This window comes from Bidens hawaiensis, unplaced genomic scaffold (genome assembly GCF_021521415.1).
Source record: "Bidens hawaiensis isolate Kalapana, Puna unplaced genomic scaffold, B.hawaiensis_p1.1 tig00043524_1, whole genome shotgun sequence".
Taxonomy (NCBI): domain Eukaryota; kingdom Viridiplantae; phylum Streptophyta; class Magnoliopsida; order Asterales; family Asteraceae; genus Bidens; species Bidens hawaiensis.
The window spans coordinates 86,964-104,657 of NW_027505839.1; the positions used below are offsets into that span (position 1 = coordinate 86,964).

General features: G+C 35.3%; 1 protein-coding gene across 1 annotated transcript; it reads left to right on the forward strand.

The window, feature by feature from the left end:
* The first annotated feature begins 12,797 nt into the window (after positions 1 to 12,797).
* Positions 12,798 to 14,288, forward strand: LOC143615556 (putative carbohydrate esterase At4g34215). The gene is made up of 2 exons (XM_077088659.1): positions 12,798 to 13,590; positions 14,122 to 14,288. The coding sequence occupies exons 1-2, from the start codon at positions 12,970 to 12,972 to the stop codon at positions 14,155 to 14,157; spliced, it is 657 nt and encodes a 218-aa protein (XP_076944774.1). The 5' UTR covers positions 12,798 to 12,969; the 3' UTR covers positions 14,158 to 14,288.
* Positions 14,289 to 17,694: the final 3,406 nt, after the last annotated feature.

Here is a 17,694-nt window from a genome sequence, read left to right on the forward strand (position 1 = left end):
TTGTCTATTCTTTACCATGTTTCTCTGACAGTTGTGCTTACTATTAACAGTCTTAACCATATAGCAACTCTTGCCCTTGTGAAATGAACAATATACACTAAATGGACACCCTTCCACACATTTGACACCTACACGTCCCCCTCTACTCTTGTTACTTGTAGCAATGTAAACATTTCTACCATTTGTGACAGCATAATTTGAAACTGCTTCTTTGAAAGCTTCCCTAGTGGGGAACTTTATCCCAACAACCCATTTAAACTTAGACCAATTAGTTTCTTCACTTACAACTGGAACATTTTTTTTTTGTTTCTTACCTCTTATGTCATCATCTTCACTCTCTCCAGATGTGTCACTATAAGCATCAGAATCTTCAGCACTACTAGATGCTTCTTTAATTGCATCAGCGGATTGTTTTAGACACTCTTCAAGTAACTTCTTTTTTGTTTCAAGATCTTTCTCATTCACCTCTTGTAACTTAGCAACTGAACCTATCCACTCATCATCATCTTTCTCAGACCCATCATCATCCAAATCATCAAATTTATAAGACTCATCATCAGAATCATCATCTTCTGAACTCTCTAAATCTGACCTACCACTCTCTATTTCATCTTTATTTGTGTCAATTGGTGGTGGTTTAAGTGTGGTGTCTTTAACCTTAACTGGAGATCCAAGTGATAAACTAGTAACCTTAGCTGGTGATTTAAGTGTTGAAGTTGGTGGAACTTGTTTTCTAGCTGTGAGCTTGGAGTACCTCTTAACCTTTGAACTAGGACTCAAGCAAACTTCTGGTTGGCTAATGGGCTGGGCTTCATATATATTTTGTTGGGCTGGAGAGAAAATGGGCTGGGCTGGAGACTTAATGGGCTGGTCATCAGAGATAATGTGCTGGGCAGGAGAGTTAATTGGCTGGGCTTGAGGGTGACTAGTATCGGTTGTGGTTTTCCTAAACTTATCAGTTTGAACATATAAAACCAAACCTTGTGCAGACCTGGAACTAGAACTAATCAAAGACAACATCTCAAATACTTCTTTATCACTAACTAATAGCTTTAAACGACCATCACCAGGAATCTTGCAATACAACCAAAGACCATCTTTCGATTTGTATGAACCAAAATCCTTTGCATAATCCAATAACTCAAAGTATGAAAGTTTGTCAACATCTAACATTAATGAAGTTTTTTTTCCACCAACATACCTTAAAATCGGTGTTGCAACATCAAATGCCCCATTAGTGTGGAAGGAAATACGTACTTGATTATCCATTGTTAAAATTAGGGCTTCTAACTTGTTCGATCGATTGAAGATGATGATTCAAATGCCCCACAACAGATTTTGTAACCTGTTCGATCGATTCAATGATTGAATTAGGGTTTTAATTTGGGGTTGTTCTTGATCGTCGATCGATTGGAGATATCGATTTGGGTTTAGGGTTTTTTGTTATTAATATACAGGAGGATACGGGTTTTTGTTATTAATATACACGCAGGCAGCCACGTCAACGTTTTTTAACACGTAGGATGGACACGTCAGCTAAAACATAACGGAGTTAGTACTCGGTTAGTCGTGGACTGGTGGCAGACACATGTGTGAAAGTTGGGACCGTTGGCAGTTAAAGTGATAGTTGGGACCAGCGCCGGCAAAAATAAAATACTTGGGACCAATAAAAACCAATAGTCCTTTTTAATATGTTAACGTCTTTTATTTATTTAAAAATGTATGCTTTAGTTTGGCACCATAACGAACGTAACTAACACCAAACGACTTTGTGTCACTCACCGTCATAATGCTCGCGTTTAGCGACCGAAACTATAACAAACATAACCGACACCGAAGAAATTCGTGTTATTGACTCGCCACCGCTACAACATTTTTGCTTTAAGTATGTATGTAAATTTTTCTTTTTGGTTAGGGTAGATTAACAACCGGGGTTACCGTACGCACATATCAAACGATACATGTTAATGAATCGTTGTAACGCGAGGGATACAAAACACGTATCATAAAAGATACAATTTCCATTGAATTTTTTTTCTATATTAAAAACCTACTTTTTTAATATTTTTCTTAAGTCCAAAATGTTTTTCAGTTTAAATGGAAAAGAGTTTTTTAGTGACGCAGAAAAATCTTTAAATCTATTTTAAATAGAAAAAAAATTAATGCTCTTAAAAGAAAAATAATATATCAAATAGTATTTTCTGAAAATTTACTTGTATTTTTAAAGTTGAAGATTATAGGAAAAATTAACAACATTTAAAAAAAATTAAAAATAATATATTGTCGGCATATAACTAATAAAGAATTTGGTATTCCATAATACCATGTGATACTATTTTAGGTTTTATTTAAAATGACTGTATCAGGTTTAAAAAATAAGTGGATAATTGTATAAACATGTTATTTATTTTAAATTGAAATTAACATTATAGTTTTACTAAATAAAAAGATAAGACACATACATAATCCGCTTGATTATATCAAATAGGAGTGAGAAAACAAAAAAAGGTGATAAAAAATTAAAAACACTATTTTAATAAATAATTTTCAAACAAATAACACCAATTTAATAAATATTTTTTCCACCACCCCTTTTTTAAAACAAAACTCACTAAATATGGAATGAAAGTCAAACATTAGACTCGATGCATGCATAAAATCAAATATTGTACGTCATAAATCACAACTAGTTACCCTTTTCTATTGTTTTGTGCTTATTTGACCCAATTTTTATAGTGGAAAATGATGACTAGATAAAAAAGTCCAAGATATGACAATGAATCAAACCCCACCATCGGCTTTGGTTCAATCGGTTACACCAAGTTGAGCTCGTCTCAAAAAGTTAATAACAACTTAGGTGCTGTTTGTTTTTGCAGACATAAACTGTCTGTAAGCTGATTTCATCTGTTTTTATGTCTGCAGCTGAAGATGTGGTCTGAAGCTCTGTAAGCTGAAAAAATAAGACTGTTTGTTTTTATAAGTTAACACTGTCTGCATAAACTGAAAATACAAACACATTAATTAATAAATTATTTATTAATTCATTAATATCACCAAGAAAGGGAAGTACAAGGAGTTCCAGAAGACGATGTAGAAGAAACTCCATTGTTACTATTCGAATCACCACCGCCACAAACGTCTTCGTCGTCGCCAGAAGACGTCTCCTCCGTCTCCAACCGTGACGGCGACGTGTCCGGCGTCTCAAACGGCGTATTTCCGGCGACCCTACTCTTTCTCCCCGTTTTCCTCACCGTTGTACACCGGATTCGAAATGGATGGGTGGCATGGGCGATTAATCCCATCGGGACCGGAATGGCGGGGGCTCAATCGTTTATCGCGTTCAAGGGTTCCAACGGATCGATGACGGTGAAGACGTATAATATTAGCTCCTACTCGTCAATTGTTGAAGGGAAGATTGCGTTTGAAGTGCCGGAGGCTAGTGCTGAGTTTTCCGGTGGGGTGATGAGGATTTTTGCGACGATGAAGTTGCCGGAGGCGATGACGGAGGTGAATCATATCTGGCCGGAGTTTATGTGATGCTTATTGTTGTTTTTGGATGGTTGGAGAGGAGGCAGCAGGAGAGCAGGTAGGGTGAAGATGTGTGAAGCAATAATATTTAGCTTCTTTTTTAAGATAAAAGAAGCTGATTTCAGATCTTATCTTAAAAAAAAAACAAACAGTCTTCATGGGTGATGTCTGCGCGCCTGCAGACATCACCCCTCCTGCAGATGTTTTAATAAAAAACAAACACAACCTTAATTACCTTAAAATTACAGTTAGTGTAAAGAACTTAGTATAACTATAAAAGCATAAATGATTAATTGCTTTGATTTTTTATACAGATTAATTCGTTTTCTTTTGCTGACCCAAAACAATGAACTTCTGATGTTGTGAATCGTTGACCCCACATCAAGGGATAGAAGGAAACATGCAGATTGCAGGAGGAAGCTCCTATAAAGCCAAAGGCCCATCAGTAGTTGAAGTTACATATGTTGTGTCTTTTTCATATAAAGCCAAACTGCCAAAGGTCCATCATGGCTTTCACCATGTTCTTCTCTGTTTTGAATATGCTTTAACATTTTAAAATTAGAATCCTATACGCCCTTATAATCGGAATTTGATCGCACAAGGTAATAGAAATTAAACACCTGATTAACGTGATAAGTACGTACTGTATTATAGAATTCGTGACGAACAAAAACGCTGATTTGTGAACAAATGCATTTTCAATCATGATCGGTGGTGGTATTTATATCCCACCGGAAACTTATTTGGAACGTTGCGACGTTACCTCATAACACAAAGCTTTGTGTAATTTATTCACTAATTTCTTATCTTTTAGTGATCTAGTGATATGATGTTTCCTCATCTAAAAGTGAGGTGATGGTTCAAATCTTTGCAAATTAAAAGACCTTTTAGGTGGAAAAGTTCTTGTTCAAAAAACAAATACTTTAATTTTGATCTTGTGGTTATTTAAAAGTTATCAATTTTGGTTTAGTAGTTTATTTTAAACTAATAAAAATAATTTTTTCTATCTACATTTATAATTATATAAATGTATATAAATAATTTATACAATTAAACTTGAGTTTAATAAAAAAAACTTTTAATATAAATTTAAGTCCAAATACCACAATCAATCTATACTCAATTTTTAAACTAATGTCGCACACTCTATGTACTCAGTCTACACTTAACCTAATTAAAAAAAGGTTATGATGTCGCAAGTAATTTGCCGGGAAAGTTCAAGGGATTATGAACTTTAATCTTAGAAGAAGAAGTTTCGGTTTTCTAAATACATTATTTTGCTCACAAACTTCATTTGCAATAGTGTATTGTTTATTGAAGTTAGCTCTTGTATTACCCATCGCAAGTGCAAGCATTGAAAGATGCTTTTCAGCGAAGAAGTACGTGCATGAAGTCATATATGCGTAATCGGATGCGTGGTGAGAATTTAAACGATGACTGTATTTGTTTTATTTAGAAATATTTGCTTATGAATGTCAAACAAGATGATGTTTTAGTTATAATTCAAAAAATGAAACCCGTAGATAATAACTTTAGATATATCGCGCTGCTTGCGGTGCACACATATAATGTGTATATGTGTGAGCCCTCGGGTGGTAACAATGAAATTGCACTAATTTGACGTTATTTTACTAATTTCACCAAAATAAAGTTAAAAGTGACAGAAGGTTAATAAGGAAACATGTGGTGGCATTGATGACCGAAAGATAAGGGTGCATACACCAATTAGTCGTTGTCCCAAAGGTTAACTGTTATGTGCCTTTTGCCCAGGCTTGATTTAAAACTACTATCGAGCTAGGGCTCTCACCGGAAGCAGCTATTCTATTCCTACGAGGTAGAGGTAAGACTACTTACATCTTACCCTCCTTAGATTCTACCATAGCTTGTTATTGGTGGGATTTACTGAGTACGATGATGATGATTATTATGAAGTTTTACGTACCTTTTTTTTTGTTCTATGATGTTTTGTTTGATTATTTTGTTGCTATATACCCCAACCAGATTCGACCCATCCAAAACGGCCGAACCTGACCAAGAAAATATATTTACGGATTATCCGACCCAAACGCCGAACTAGACCCAATTTTTTTATATAGTGATAGTCAACTTAGTACAAACCCTTATGAGAAAACTTTTTGGATCCGCCGCCAAAGTCTCCCTTGAAAGAGTTATTTCCAAATCTATTTGCTTTGAATCGGTTAGTCATAAACCATAGGATCACTACACTATCCGAAATGAAGGAATTAAATAACTTGGAAGCGGGCGAAGATAATTTAATACAGAACCATAGATGTTTGGTTGACATAGATGTATTATTATATATAACATTTGAGAAGCTTGGTGCCGTAAGACCGTAATTGGTCCGGATGATGGCATCAGCTTCTGACACGTCAGTTTTTTTAATTTCAGTTTCAATATCGTAACGAACGTAACTGAAACGAATCTAAATCGGATCGACTCTCCGCCTTAAAACCTGGGTTTTACCAACCGTTGTTTTTGTTCTACAACGGTAACAAACATCATTGGTCCACGTGACGGCACTAGCTTGAGACGCGTCACACAATATTTTGATTATTATTTAGTTCAGTATTGTAACGAACGTAACCGAAACCGACCCAATTCGTGTCTACTCGCCGCCGAAATGCCCGGGCACCAACCAATGTTTTGTTTTTAGTTCCTATGTCGTAACGAACGTAACCGAAATCGACCCAAGTCGCGTATACTTATCGTTGTAATGCCGGAGTTTTACCGATCCAATAAATATCGTTTTAAATGAGTTATTTTTGGTATTATAAGTTATGCGAGTATTCTGGATGTTTGCTAATTAATCTGTAGGTTAAGTGTCTGTTTCATAACGAAGCTAACCGATACCAACCAAATTTGTGTTGATTTGATCATAAGTTGTATTTGTTTTTTCTTTAATATGTTAATTTTTATATTATAAGTTATACCAATTACACTACTTTTTTCTACGTTGACTGATTAATGTTTCCAGTTTAGTGTCAGTATCATAACAAACTTCTACTAACCAAATACATGCTAATGTACCGCCGCGATCATAACAGACTTCTACCAACTGAATGGAAGTTAATGTAACGCCGCATCGCGGCAGATACAAACCTAGTTCAATATAAAAAAAACTTGTTTTTTACCCAACGTATTGCGTCAGGATATGTAGGTAAAATCCGGATGGTGGTAAAAAATGTTGTTAGTCCCAAGCGTTGAAGCGATAAGTCCATGTGAATTCAGTCGGTTTCGTTTACGCGCGCTATTGTACTGAAACTAAACAAAAAAAAAGCAAAAAATTATAAAAATTGAGGTAGACCAATGGGGTGACATCGGTTGGTAAAACTCGAGCGTTGGTAAAACCTGATCGTTGTCGATCTCGGCTATTGAGACGGAAAATATACGCAAATTTCGGCCGGTTTCTGTCACGTTCGCTAAGGTACGGGTCACAAACCATTTGTTATCAACATTGCAACCGAAAAATATGCAATTTATGAAGATTATAGGAGTCGCAGACCATTTGCTATATCGTGTGCTTTCGCCAAATTAGTTTGGTTGCAATTCTATAACTAGGTCAAAATTCCAATCCATTGCAAGGGTATTAGGGGCACCATTCGGGCACCCCAGCCTCACAATGCATCGGTTTCATGCTCCGAACACCTCTAACAATTCGGCTTCATCAATCAGGAGAGTTTTTGGTTTAGTAAAACTGAATTGGGGAGAGAGAAAGTGACGACCATAGAATGATTTGTGTGTTGTGATTGGTTGAAACTTAATGTTTTACATTAAATAAAAAGATAGTTATCCATACCTAATAAACCTTCATAACTTTATGTACACTGCTTAAGTTTGAGGTGAATCTCTTATCGGTCCATTTCTCTCCGCAAATCTCTATAATTCTCCATGCACCCTTAACACCCTAATCTTCATTCCATTGCATGTATTCTTGAGTGTACAACCCAATTTCTCATATTCTAAAAGAAAAGAGGCACGCGATACAATCCATTCATGGCACAAGATTGATCAAACACGTTATTATTGTAAGAGAAAACTGACTCAAAAACTCATTACAATAATTCTCTATTAATCACATTATTTAAAATCTCTAACCAATCCCTATATTTATAATCTAACCCTAACTAACTTTGTGACCAAAACATTACCATAATAATCGTATTACAATTAGGAAATTAAACCCATTTATCAACTTAGGTCATTCCATATTCACCAACTTGTGAACGCGGTATGGAATTACCAACATCTATTGCCTCCATTACGTATTAGTTTATTTAGAGAGCAAAAAACGATAATTCAACAAAAAAATCAACATTGACTGCAAGAATAATAGAGGAAATTAAGGCAAACTCGTCTATTCGAATAAAAGATTGATCAAAGCTCCCATGTCTACATTCAGAGAAATGGTGCAAAATTTAGATGAAGTTTAATTTGGTGTTTTCAATATACACCCAAAGGTAAAACAGAAATTTAGATAATAGTTTTCACCTTCTTAAGTTTTAACTTTTAACTATCATGCCACCTAACCCCATCTACGGAAAAATTTTTATAAATAGAAAATACTAATGAGGTGTAATGGTTTACAGGAGAGAGAATTTTTTTTTGGGTTTCTAGGTGTTCCGTCATTTCAAATGGCGGAACCGACCATGGTAGCATAACCTGTCAGAAGTTGTCTAGTGACATGGACGTTAATTTGGTGTTCCGCCATTTCAAATGGCGGAAGCCAAATAAAAACCACATGTTAACACAATTTTCACCCCTTCTAGGCTACCCCTATTTATTTTTATCACTTCCGTCATTTGAAATGACGTGAGTGAATAGTGTAAATCCTGACACATCTGACTAGGGGTGTTGACCAACACTATTCACTTCCGCCATTTGAACACATATTCACTTTTTGCCACCTTTTGAACACATATTCACTTCCGCCATTTCAAATGGCGGAAGTGAACAGTGTTATTATGACACCTTTTTGTCTGCATGTTTTTTGACCACACATTTTACTTATCCTCATTGTTCACTCTTGTCATTTCAAATGGCATAAGTGAATAGTAAAATATAATAAAAAATATCATAGGTTTAAAAAAAGTATATTTTAAATAACTAATTTATTTTTTTCATTTTCTCTACATATATAATATTTTTTTGAAAATGACAAATAGGTGTTTTATTGTTAACGGGTTTTATCTCATTGCACTCTCGTGTCTTCGGGCGAGTCTTTACGGTCGAACCATACCTATAATTTGTTTAGTAACCATACCTATAATTGAAATACTTTATAATAAAAATACCATATAATATAGAATTTTTATGACACTTTTGACAAGGCTGTTCTGGTTTTTTACGACACTATTCACTCATGCTATTTCAAAATTATGTATTATATGGTATTTTTATTATAAAGTATTTCAATTATAGGTATGGTTACTAAACAAATTATAGGTATTGTTCAACCGTAAAGACTCGCCCGAAGACACGAGAGTGCGATGAGATAAAACCCGTTAACAATAAAACGCATATTTGTCATTTTCAAAAAAAATATTATATATGTAGAGAAAATGAAAAAAATAAATTAGCTATTTAAAATATACTTTTTTTAAACCTATGATATTTTTTATTATATTCTACTGTTCACTTATGTCATTTGAAATGGCAAGAGTGAATAGTAAGGGTAAGTAAAATGTGTGGTCAAAAAACATGCAGACAAAAAGGTGTCATAATAACATTGTTCACTTCCGCCCACTATTAGAAAAATAGCCTTTAATGACGCGCATTACATGTCATTAAAGGGGTAGTTGACACGTATATCCGTGTCAAGGAAGGCCATGTCAAAGAAAAGTTCATGACACATATTCGTGTGTCATCTTTTTATGACATGCATTGCGTGTCATGGTTTTAGGGTTTAAAAAAATATATTATTTATAGAATTATTAATTTCCCTATCAATGACAATTTTCATAACACAAAAAAATATTCATATATAGACAAATAATGCATTCATACAATATTTAATAAAATACTAATATTTCATACGTCATTCAAAGTTAACTAATATCAATACATAATTTTAACAAAAAACCAACGGTGTCACAAAAGTCTACCAATCTTTACTAATTTTCTTCAATCCCGGTAGTCTTCACTTTCATACTTCTTTTGTTCTAATATGTTCATTTGCCTGAATAAGAAATGCATACCTAAAAGCAATGAACTCCATTGAAAAAAATTGAGATAAGAATCTAAAGATTTAGACAAGAGAATTTAACAATCATATGCTCAATAATAAAGAACAATGAGGGGAATATTTTGTTTCTACAAATATCATAGCTGACACATGTTGATAATCAAATATGCAGTTGTCTTTGATTCGTGACAGAGTAAACAAAGTGCACGAAAAAACATAAAATTTATATTACCTGCAATCGTGTTGAATACAGTTGACCAGTCAACTGTTATAACAAGTATACAAGCATCCATGTCAAGCTGTTTCCAATTCCATGAGGCCTGTGTTTATTTCTTCAGCTATTAATGTTTATGGATGTTAGTGATTATCAATATAGGGTAAACCCAATATATATTAGAATGTCATTAATAAAAAAAAGAATATATTCACTAATTATATGACAAAAAATAAGTATATATATATATATAAATAAGAATCAATTGATACAATGCCATAATATACAACCTTTTATAATGATGCTAAACCAAGTACCTGTGACAACTGAGCCCAGTCATCTGATGCAGGATAAAGAAGCTGTGGTATCAAAGATCATATATGACAAAGTATATGCAGAGTTTAGAGTCATCTAATCATACTTTATATTTTAAAAAAAAGTTCAATAAGAACCACCAGATCCGATATCAACTCTTACCACACATGAAATCTTTTCGTTAATGCTACATTTCTTAGCTATTCTTTAGTGGACTAATAATGTAACTATATATGTCTACTTGATAGCCTTAAAAAAAGTTAAATCTTAATATTAATATTGTCATTATTGTTAGTTATATAAGTGTAAATCAGAGAAGGGGAAAGGAAACCATCATATAGTCATTATTTCATATGCCATATTGAGAGACTCCTAGTCTCCTACTATATCCAAACTGCCTAATTGCTAAAGAACACAAAGTAGTTTGCAGATATGCACATTTACCATTTTTTACAGTTGACTTCTGAAAAGTCAACACAACATTCTTGAAGGTTTGTTGTGTTAATAATGTTTTTTTTACAAAAAAATAACTTGCTTCAAACTAACTATGTTTTGACTCTATACTCGACCCATCCAAGTGCTAACAAAGATATGCAATTGTTGATCATTTGACTTTTAAGTGGTTTGTTAATCAAAAAGCTCTCTTTTTTTTAAAGGAAATCAAAAAGCTCTCTTTTTTTTAAAGGAAATCAAAAAGCGCTCTTGCAGAACAAATTGGATCATTTGAATTTTAAAAGTCAACTGCCCCATTTAAAAGTTAACAGCACATATGCATCCCATTAAAAGTAAAGAAAATTACACTATTTAACAACCATGACAGTTTGCCACCATTTATGGTTTTCTACTATTTCCAATATACCCCTCAATCGAAAACGAATTTGCGGATGACCCCAAAAATTGATTTATTTACCCAAAAAAATTATTAAACTAATATCTGGAACTGAAATCATTTTTTATAACAGCCACTACACATTCCATAATCTATACAAAATTGATTTCTAGAAATCACCCTAAAATAAAAAAGTTTTACCTAGCTTTTTAGTAATTTTATTATATCAGACTCCTCACAACTTATGAAAGCAACATTCAAGAATGCAATTCTTAGAAGTCAAACCAATATCAATATAAATTATGTGTGAAGATTAAAAGTAAACTGAAATTGGATAAAATCACAAAATATATAAATCTTCATATAAGAAGCTTACTAATAATAAGAATAAACCTTGTATTGAGAAGGAACATAAGGTGTGATTCGATTCCAAAAACAGTTCCAGATAGCACACTAGTGGTTCTACTGGAATCACTTTCAAAAGCTTTGCAACTCTGTCGAACAGTTTCACCGAATGAAGCCTTGCTACCAGTGCTGCATCAAAGCAACATAGTATGAACAGTAGCAATATGAGTGCAAACCATTTTTTGCTTAACAATATAAACAACTACCACCGTACACCATGGAAAATCATATTAATTTAATAACTAACAAACCTTTGTTTCAGCTCCAATATTTTTTCCAAAGGTTTTATCTCAACTTTATTAATTTTTGAAGATGGACAGGCCCACATTCTAACCTTATCTTTAACCACTCTGATTTTCTTCAATGAATGTGATAACAGAATCAGAATGTGCATCACTGCACATCAAAAGCACAGGCCCAAAAGGCATAATCTTTCACGTCCCATGAAACCGACCCTAAATCCAACTGCCAGCCAAATTTTCATAAAATTGGCAACATACTTATGATTTCTACCCAAAATTCACAATAATAAACCAAAAAAGACACAGCAAAACAGAAAACAAATCAGTTTCTGTGTTTTACATAAGTGGAAATCATTACTACAACACCATATAGCAGTTTTCTTATATTAATGTATTCCACACTTTCTGTAACTAAACCCTATTTTTAACCAAATTTCACACAAAATTCCAGCAGGCTCGTAAGATTACTCATTCCCCAACTTACGTTGCAAATTCAAAACCGAAAAATGACAAAAATGCAATAGTTCCTAACTTCAAGCTTCAAATAGAAAAAATAACATCTAGAATTTGAAAACTAGAACAAAAACCGTTGAAATAACAAATCATATTGTTACGGTTCAACACAGTTACACCTAGGGCCATTTGAAATGGCGGAAGTGAATATGTGGTCAAAAAGGTGGCAGAAAGTTATGTCACGTGTCATAATTGTTGGTACTGTTCACATCCGCCATTTCAAATGGCGGAAGTGATAAAAATAAATAGGGGTAGCCTAGAAGGGGTGAAAATGGTGTTCCGCCATTTCAAATGACGGAACATGTGGTTTTTATTTGGCTTCCACCATTTGAAATGGCAGAACACCAAATTAAAGTCCATGTCACCAGACAACTTCTGACGGGTTATGCTACCATGGTCGGTTCCGCCATTTGAAATGACGAAATACCTAGAAACCTAAAAAAATTTTCTCTCCTATAAACCATTACACCCTATTAGTATTTCCTATTTATAAAAATTTTCCCCATCTACGCTACATAATGCTCTCGTAAATTTCTAAACATGGGGATTCATTATTTACAACCAACTCAAAATATCAAAATAATTCTATAAAAGGTGTGCGGGTGGGTCCATAAAGTAGGTTGTAAATCATATGACTTTTAATTTTTTCTTTTCACTAAAGAACGAGATATAAATAAATTGAGTAATAATACGTCATTTGCTTCGAGAAAAGGCTAAAGATATGCAACCTAAACCTAAACTATACCCCACGACAACTATGCTCTCCTTACTTTTATTCCACGCATGTTTCTTCATCTCCTTAGCCGATCCCGCTAACACCGACACCGGTAAGTCCAAGTCCATTTTCCTCCTGGCCGGCCAGAGCAACATGGCCGGCCGAGGAGGTGTTGTCAATGACAAATGGGACGGATATGTCCCACCTCAATCTTCCCCCAACCCATCCATTCTCCGCCTCAGTGCGGATCTCAACTGGCAACAGGCCACCGAACCCCTACACCGCGACATTGACTATTTCCGTGCATGCGGTGTGGGGCCCGGGATGGCCTTTGCCAATTCATTATTACAAATGCATTCAAACGTTGGAGTTATTGGTTTGGTTCCATGTGCGGTGGGTGGGACTAATATTAGTGAGTGGTCACGTGGTGGACATCTTTATAATCAGCTGATCCGGAGGACACAGGCGGCGTTGGAAGGTGGCGGGAGCATTAAAGGGTTGTTGTGGTATCAAGGGGAGAGTGATACCGTTAGCCGAGAAGACGCGGAGGCGTACAAGCGGAGATCGGAGAGGTTCTTTGAGCATGTGCGTTCGGATCTACTTCTGCCTACACTACCAATTATTCAGGTAACATGTTCTTGTCGAAATTCAAACGTGTTTGGTTATTATAAACACGTGTTATATTTTAATTGGTTACGTAAAATAATAAAATAATAAGAGAAAATTACCAAAATGTTCATTCCTAAATCTCGTTGAATCTATGACTTTTATTCATTAATTATTTGATGGGACTTTTAACCAACTTGATGCTGCCACTTATAAAAATTTCTCGGCATAAGCCACAAAATTTCGGTGGGAGCAAGATAAAATCGCGTCGGAAGACGAGATAAATCTTGTCGGACGCCTAATAAATCCTGTCGGTTCAGACGATTTATAGAAAAAACCTTTGACCTCATAATTTTATGACACACAACAAAATCCTGTTGATTGGAAATGTCGTTGGCTAATGATTAAAAAGTGTACGAGTATGAGATTAAGGGTGAGCATTAAAAAAAATATGATGGTTGAATGGACATATATTTTTTTTTTATAGGTCGTATGAACATTTTGGTTATTTTTCTAATGATAATAAAATAATGACATTGGCATCTGGGGCAGGGTCATACGTGGAGAAAGTTAGAGAGGCCCAGTTAGGAACGTGGTCAGTGAATTTAAAGACCGTTGATGCAAAGGGTTTAGGCCTTGAACCTGATAGGCTGCATCTGACCACACCATCTCAAGTAATACTTGGGGAGATGTTAGCCCAAGCCTTTCCTCTGGCCCATCAATCACCTGTGAGTGTGACCAGTGAAGCTTCAAGAGGCACTCATCATTTTGTTACAAAGTTTTTTAATTATATAGGGTTTTGATATTTATGTCCCCGAGTTGTGCAAAATTGTTTCATACGGGATAAATTATTGTTTTGTTGTAAAGTATTCTTTTCTAGTTTTATAATGATTATTGATGCACACACAAGAGTTGTGGAATGAGGAGAGTGTTACTGGTTTTAATTTCTTGAGAAGTTATGAATTGAATTGAAATACCTATTGTTAGAAATAAAGTGAAATCATAGTTAAAGTCAAAGTTAGGAAGTTAACTGTTGGTTTGTTAACGTTTAGTAATTTTCAGAAAGATGTGAAGTTCGAGTGAAGGCTCAAATAGGAACTAATTGTGACGAAGTGAAACTTGGGTTGCTAAAAGATCGTAAGCATCTCTACTTTTTTTTTTTTTTTTTGGGGGGGGGGGGGGGGGGGGGTAGATTAAATAGCCATTGGTCTCAAATTAGCAAAGATTTTTGTTATCCCGATTGATGGCTTGGGCCAAAGCATGTCTGCGGTCGAGTATAGGGCCATTCTTAAGTACCGTTTGATGGTCCCAATGTACCCCGAAGACGAAACATGTCCGATCTGCCGTAAGGCCTGCCTGGATAAATTCGGAGAGCATGCGGTTCATTGTAAGGAGATGCCTGGGTTCAAATACCGACATGATTGGGTGCGGGACGTTCTTTGGGACATCTTAAGGCGAGCTGGGATATCAGCTAAAAAGGAAGCCCCCGTAAACTTCCTTACAGACCCCACGGAAGGGAGATCCACTCTACGACCGGCAGATTTGCTCGTCTTTGGTTGGGCCGGGGGAAAACACGCTTGTGTTGACCTCACAGGGGTATCTCCCTTAGCTGGTTTGAGGGATAATGGGTTTGTAGCCGGGCAAGCAATAAAAAGGGCTGAAACGAAGAAGGTGGAGAAACATGCTAAAGCCTGCGAAGAGAACCAACATGTTTTTGTCCCTCTGGCTTTTGATACATTTGGCTCCTTGGCACCGGAAGCTATCCGTTTTCTAACCAGGGTCCAAAAGGTTGTGCATAGCAATGTGTCGACTCCAAAGGGGCAGGGGTATGTCTTTAGCAGGTTAGGGTTTGCAATTCAGAAAGGGGTGGCGGCGCAGCTTGTTGCCCGCCTACCTGCTATATTGATGTAATATCTATGTTTCATCAGTAGAAATAAAATCATTTATTTATGTAAAAAAAAAAAAAAAAAAAAAAAAAAATGAATTGTTTAGTGCTATATTTCATTTTGTTTCGAAATAAAGAACAATCCTTTTGTGTCTTATATTATCAATTTCTTTGGTGTTCCAAAACAATTAATTAGTATCAAAGCCAATGTGTGGCTCGATTTATAGAAATTATTCTCATGAGTCATGATGTAACATGTGTAAATGTTTTAATTTAGAATAATGAGGTTTTAATAAGAAACACGAGCCTGATTTCCATTATAATACACATAAATATCTGTAATCAATGTACACGTACTTGTCCCCACTATCATAATATGAATGGTGACTCCGCTTACCTTGACCACGTGGACTGGATGAAAATGCCATAATCTGCAACTATTAATAATAATATTATTAATAATACTAAATGTCCAGTATAACCCAATATGGTCTAATTTTATATACGAATATGACAGTTTATTAAGAACGGAATTGTCCATATGTACCAATAAGACCAATTTTTTAAACATGAATATGACCAGTTTTGAAAAACAAAGTGGCCCATATGACAAAATATGGCCAATTTTGTTCTTAAATATTCACGATACCCAATAACAAGTTGAACCATATTATAACATATGACCTATATTACGTTAAAGTGATATGCGTTATATTAAACAACATGGCTCATATGTTAGTACGAATATGACTGTTATAACCGCCAAAGAGGTGTGTTGCAATGATTGAAGAAATATGATCCATATAAAGCCATATAAACCGTATTCATGACATGCACATGTTGCTTGGAACGGAGAATGGCGTTCCCAAACACCAACCTTTTCTTTTTATTTTGTATATTTATCCTAAACATCAACCTTTTCATGTGGCGCATTTCACCCCTCAGCTTTTTTGATTCACACTTAACTAACCCTTTTAAATGCAAACATTAATATTAATTCTATATTCATCCCCTTAGTGTTAATGTGTTTATTCGTCTTTGATCCAAGCACTACCCTCGTCTCTTCAACTTAAATTATTTGATCATCAATTACGTGCCTTCTTCCTTTCAACCTATTCCTCGGTGACACGAGCCATTACCTTTAGTCGGTCCACTTGATCTTGGTAGCTCTATCTCGTTCATCATCATCATGAATTCATGATAACAATATCTGTGTCTCTTGTTCCTTGACTTGGATTATAGCTCTATCTTTCGTTGCTTTTCAAATTGGCCACTTAGTTTTTTTTATGAATAACACATGTCCGGTCACACCACTTGAATCACACAAGTTCGGTCTGGAACGCCTCGCACCCCTCATAGGTGATTAGGATCACACTCTTCACAAGTTGATGATCTTCCACACCGGATCTTGGTAAGCTCTTCCGCAATTGCTTCGAACATGTTCTTGAACTCTCCTCTGCTTTGATCGTCTCATACGAGTAGTCTTCCATTTTTTATCGAGCTTTCACAATCATGATCATATCTTCTACTTTGATCGATCTTTTAGAGACACAATAAACTTCCTCTAGTTTGAATTAATCATAACTTCTTACCTTTGATAAATCCTTAACGGATTTGATTAGATAGTTTCGTTCCTCATTGCTTGTTTTCTCTTTGTTGCTTGAACAATCTTTACGTCGTCTTCTTGATCTTTAACCACGATCCGATACCAATTGTTGGCCTAAATCGTGTCACACACACGAAAATATACAATTTAGTAGTGGTTCACAGTAATAAGGTACGTTCTTTTTTTTAAAACGACGACTTTCTTGTGTGTGTTAGGCCACCGCACCCTCCAATTGGAGAGCCCCGTTGACCCACTCTGGCCAGACTATGTTATCTTAACCGGGCTCATACGGGCTTTAGAGTTTGGCTGGGCGTTCCCTCGGGACTCCATACCGACGGCTGCCACTATAAGAGCAGAACTCTTTGTCGTAACACACGGTGGGACGAAAACCCGGGTGGTCTCGGAATTCGAACCGACAACCTTGCAAGTTCTAGCTCAAATCCTTCATTGCCAATAATATCATCAAAAGTGGCAAAAGTGAGAATTAAACTTGGGTCTTCATTGAAAAACTCAAGCCTTTTACCACTAGACCACTAGTGGAGATAAGGTATATCACACCTTCTAAATATACAATTTAGTTGAATATTAATTTTTTTTAAAGGTTTGGATATAAAAAAACAAGTAATTGCTTTAG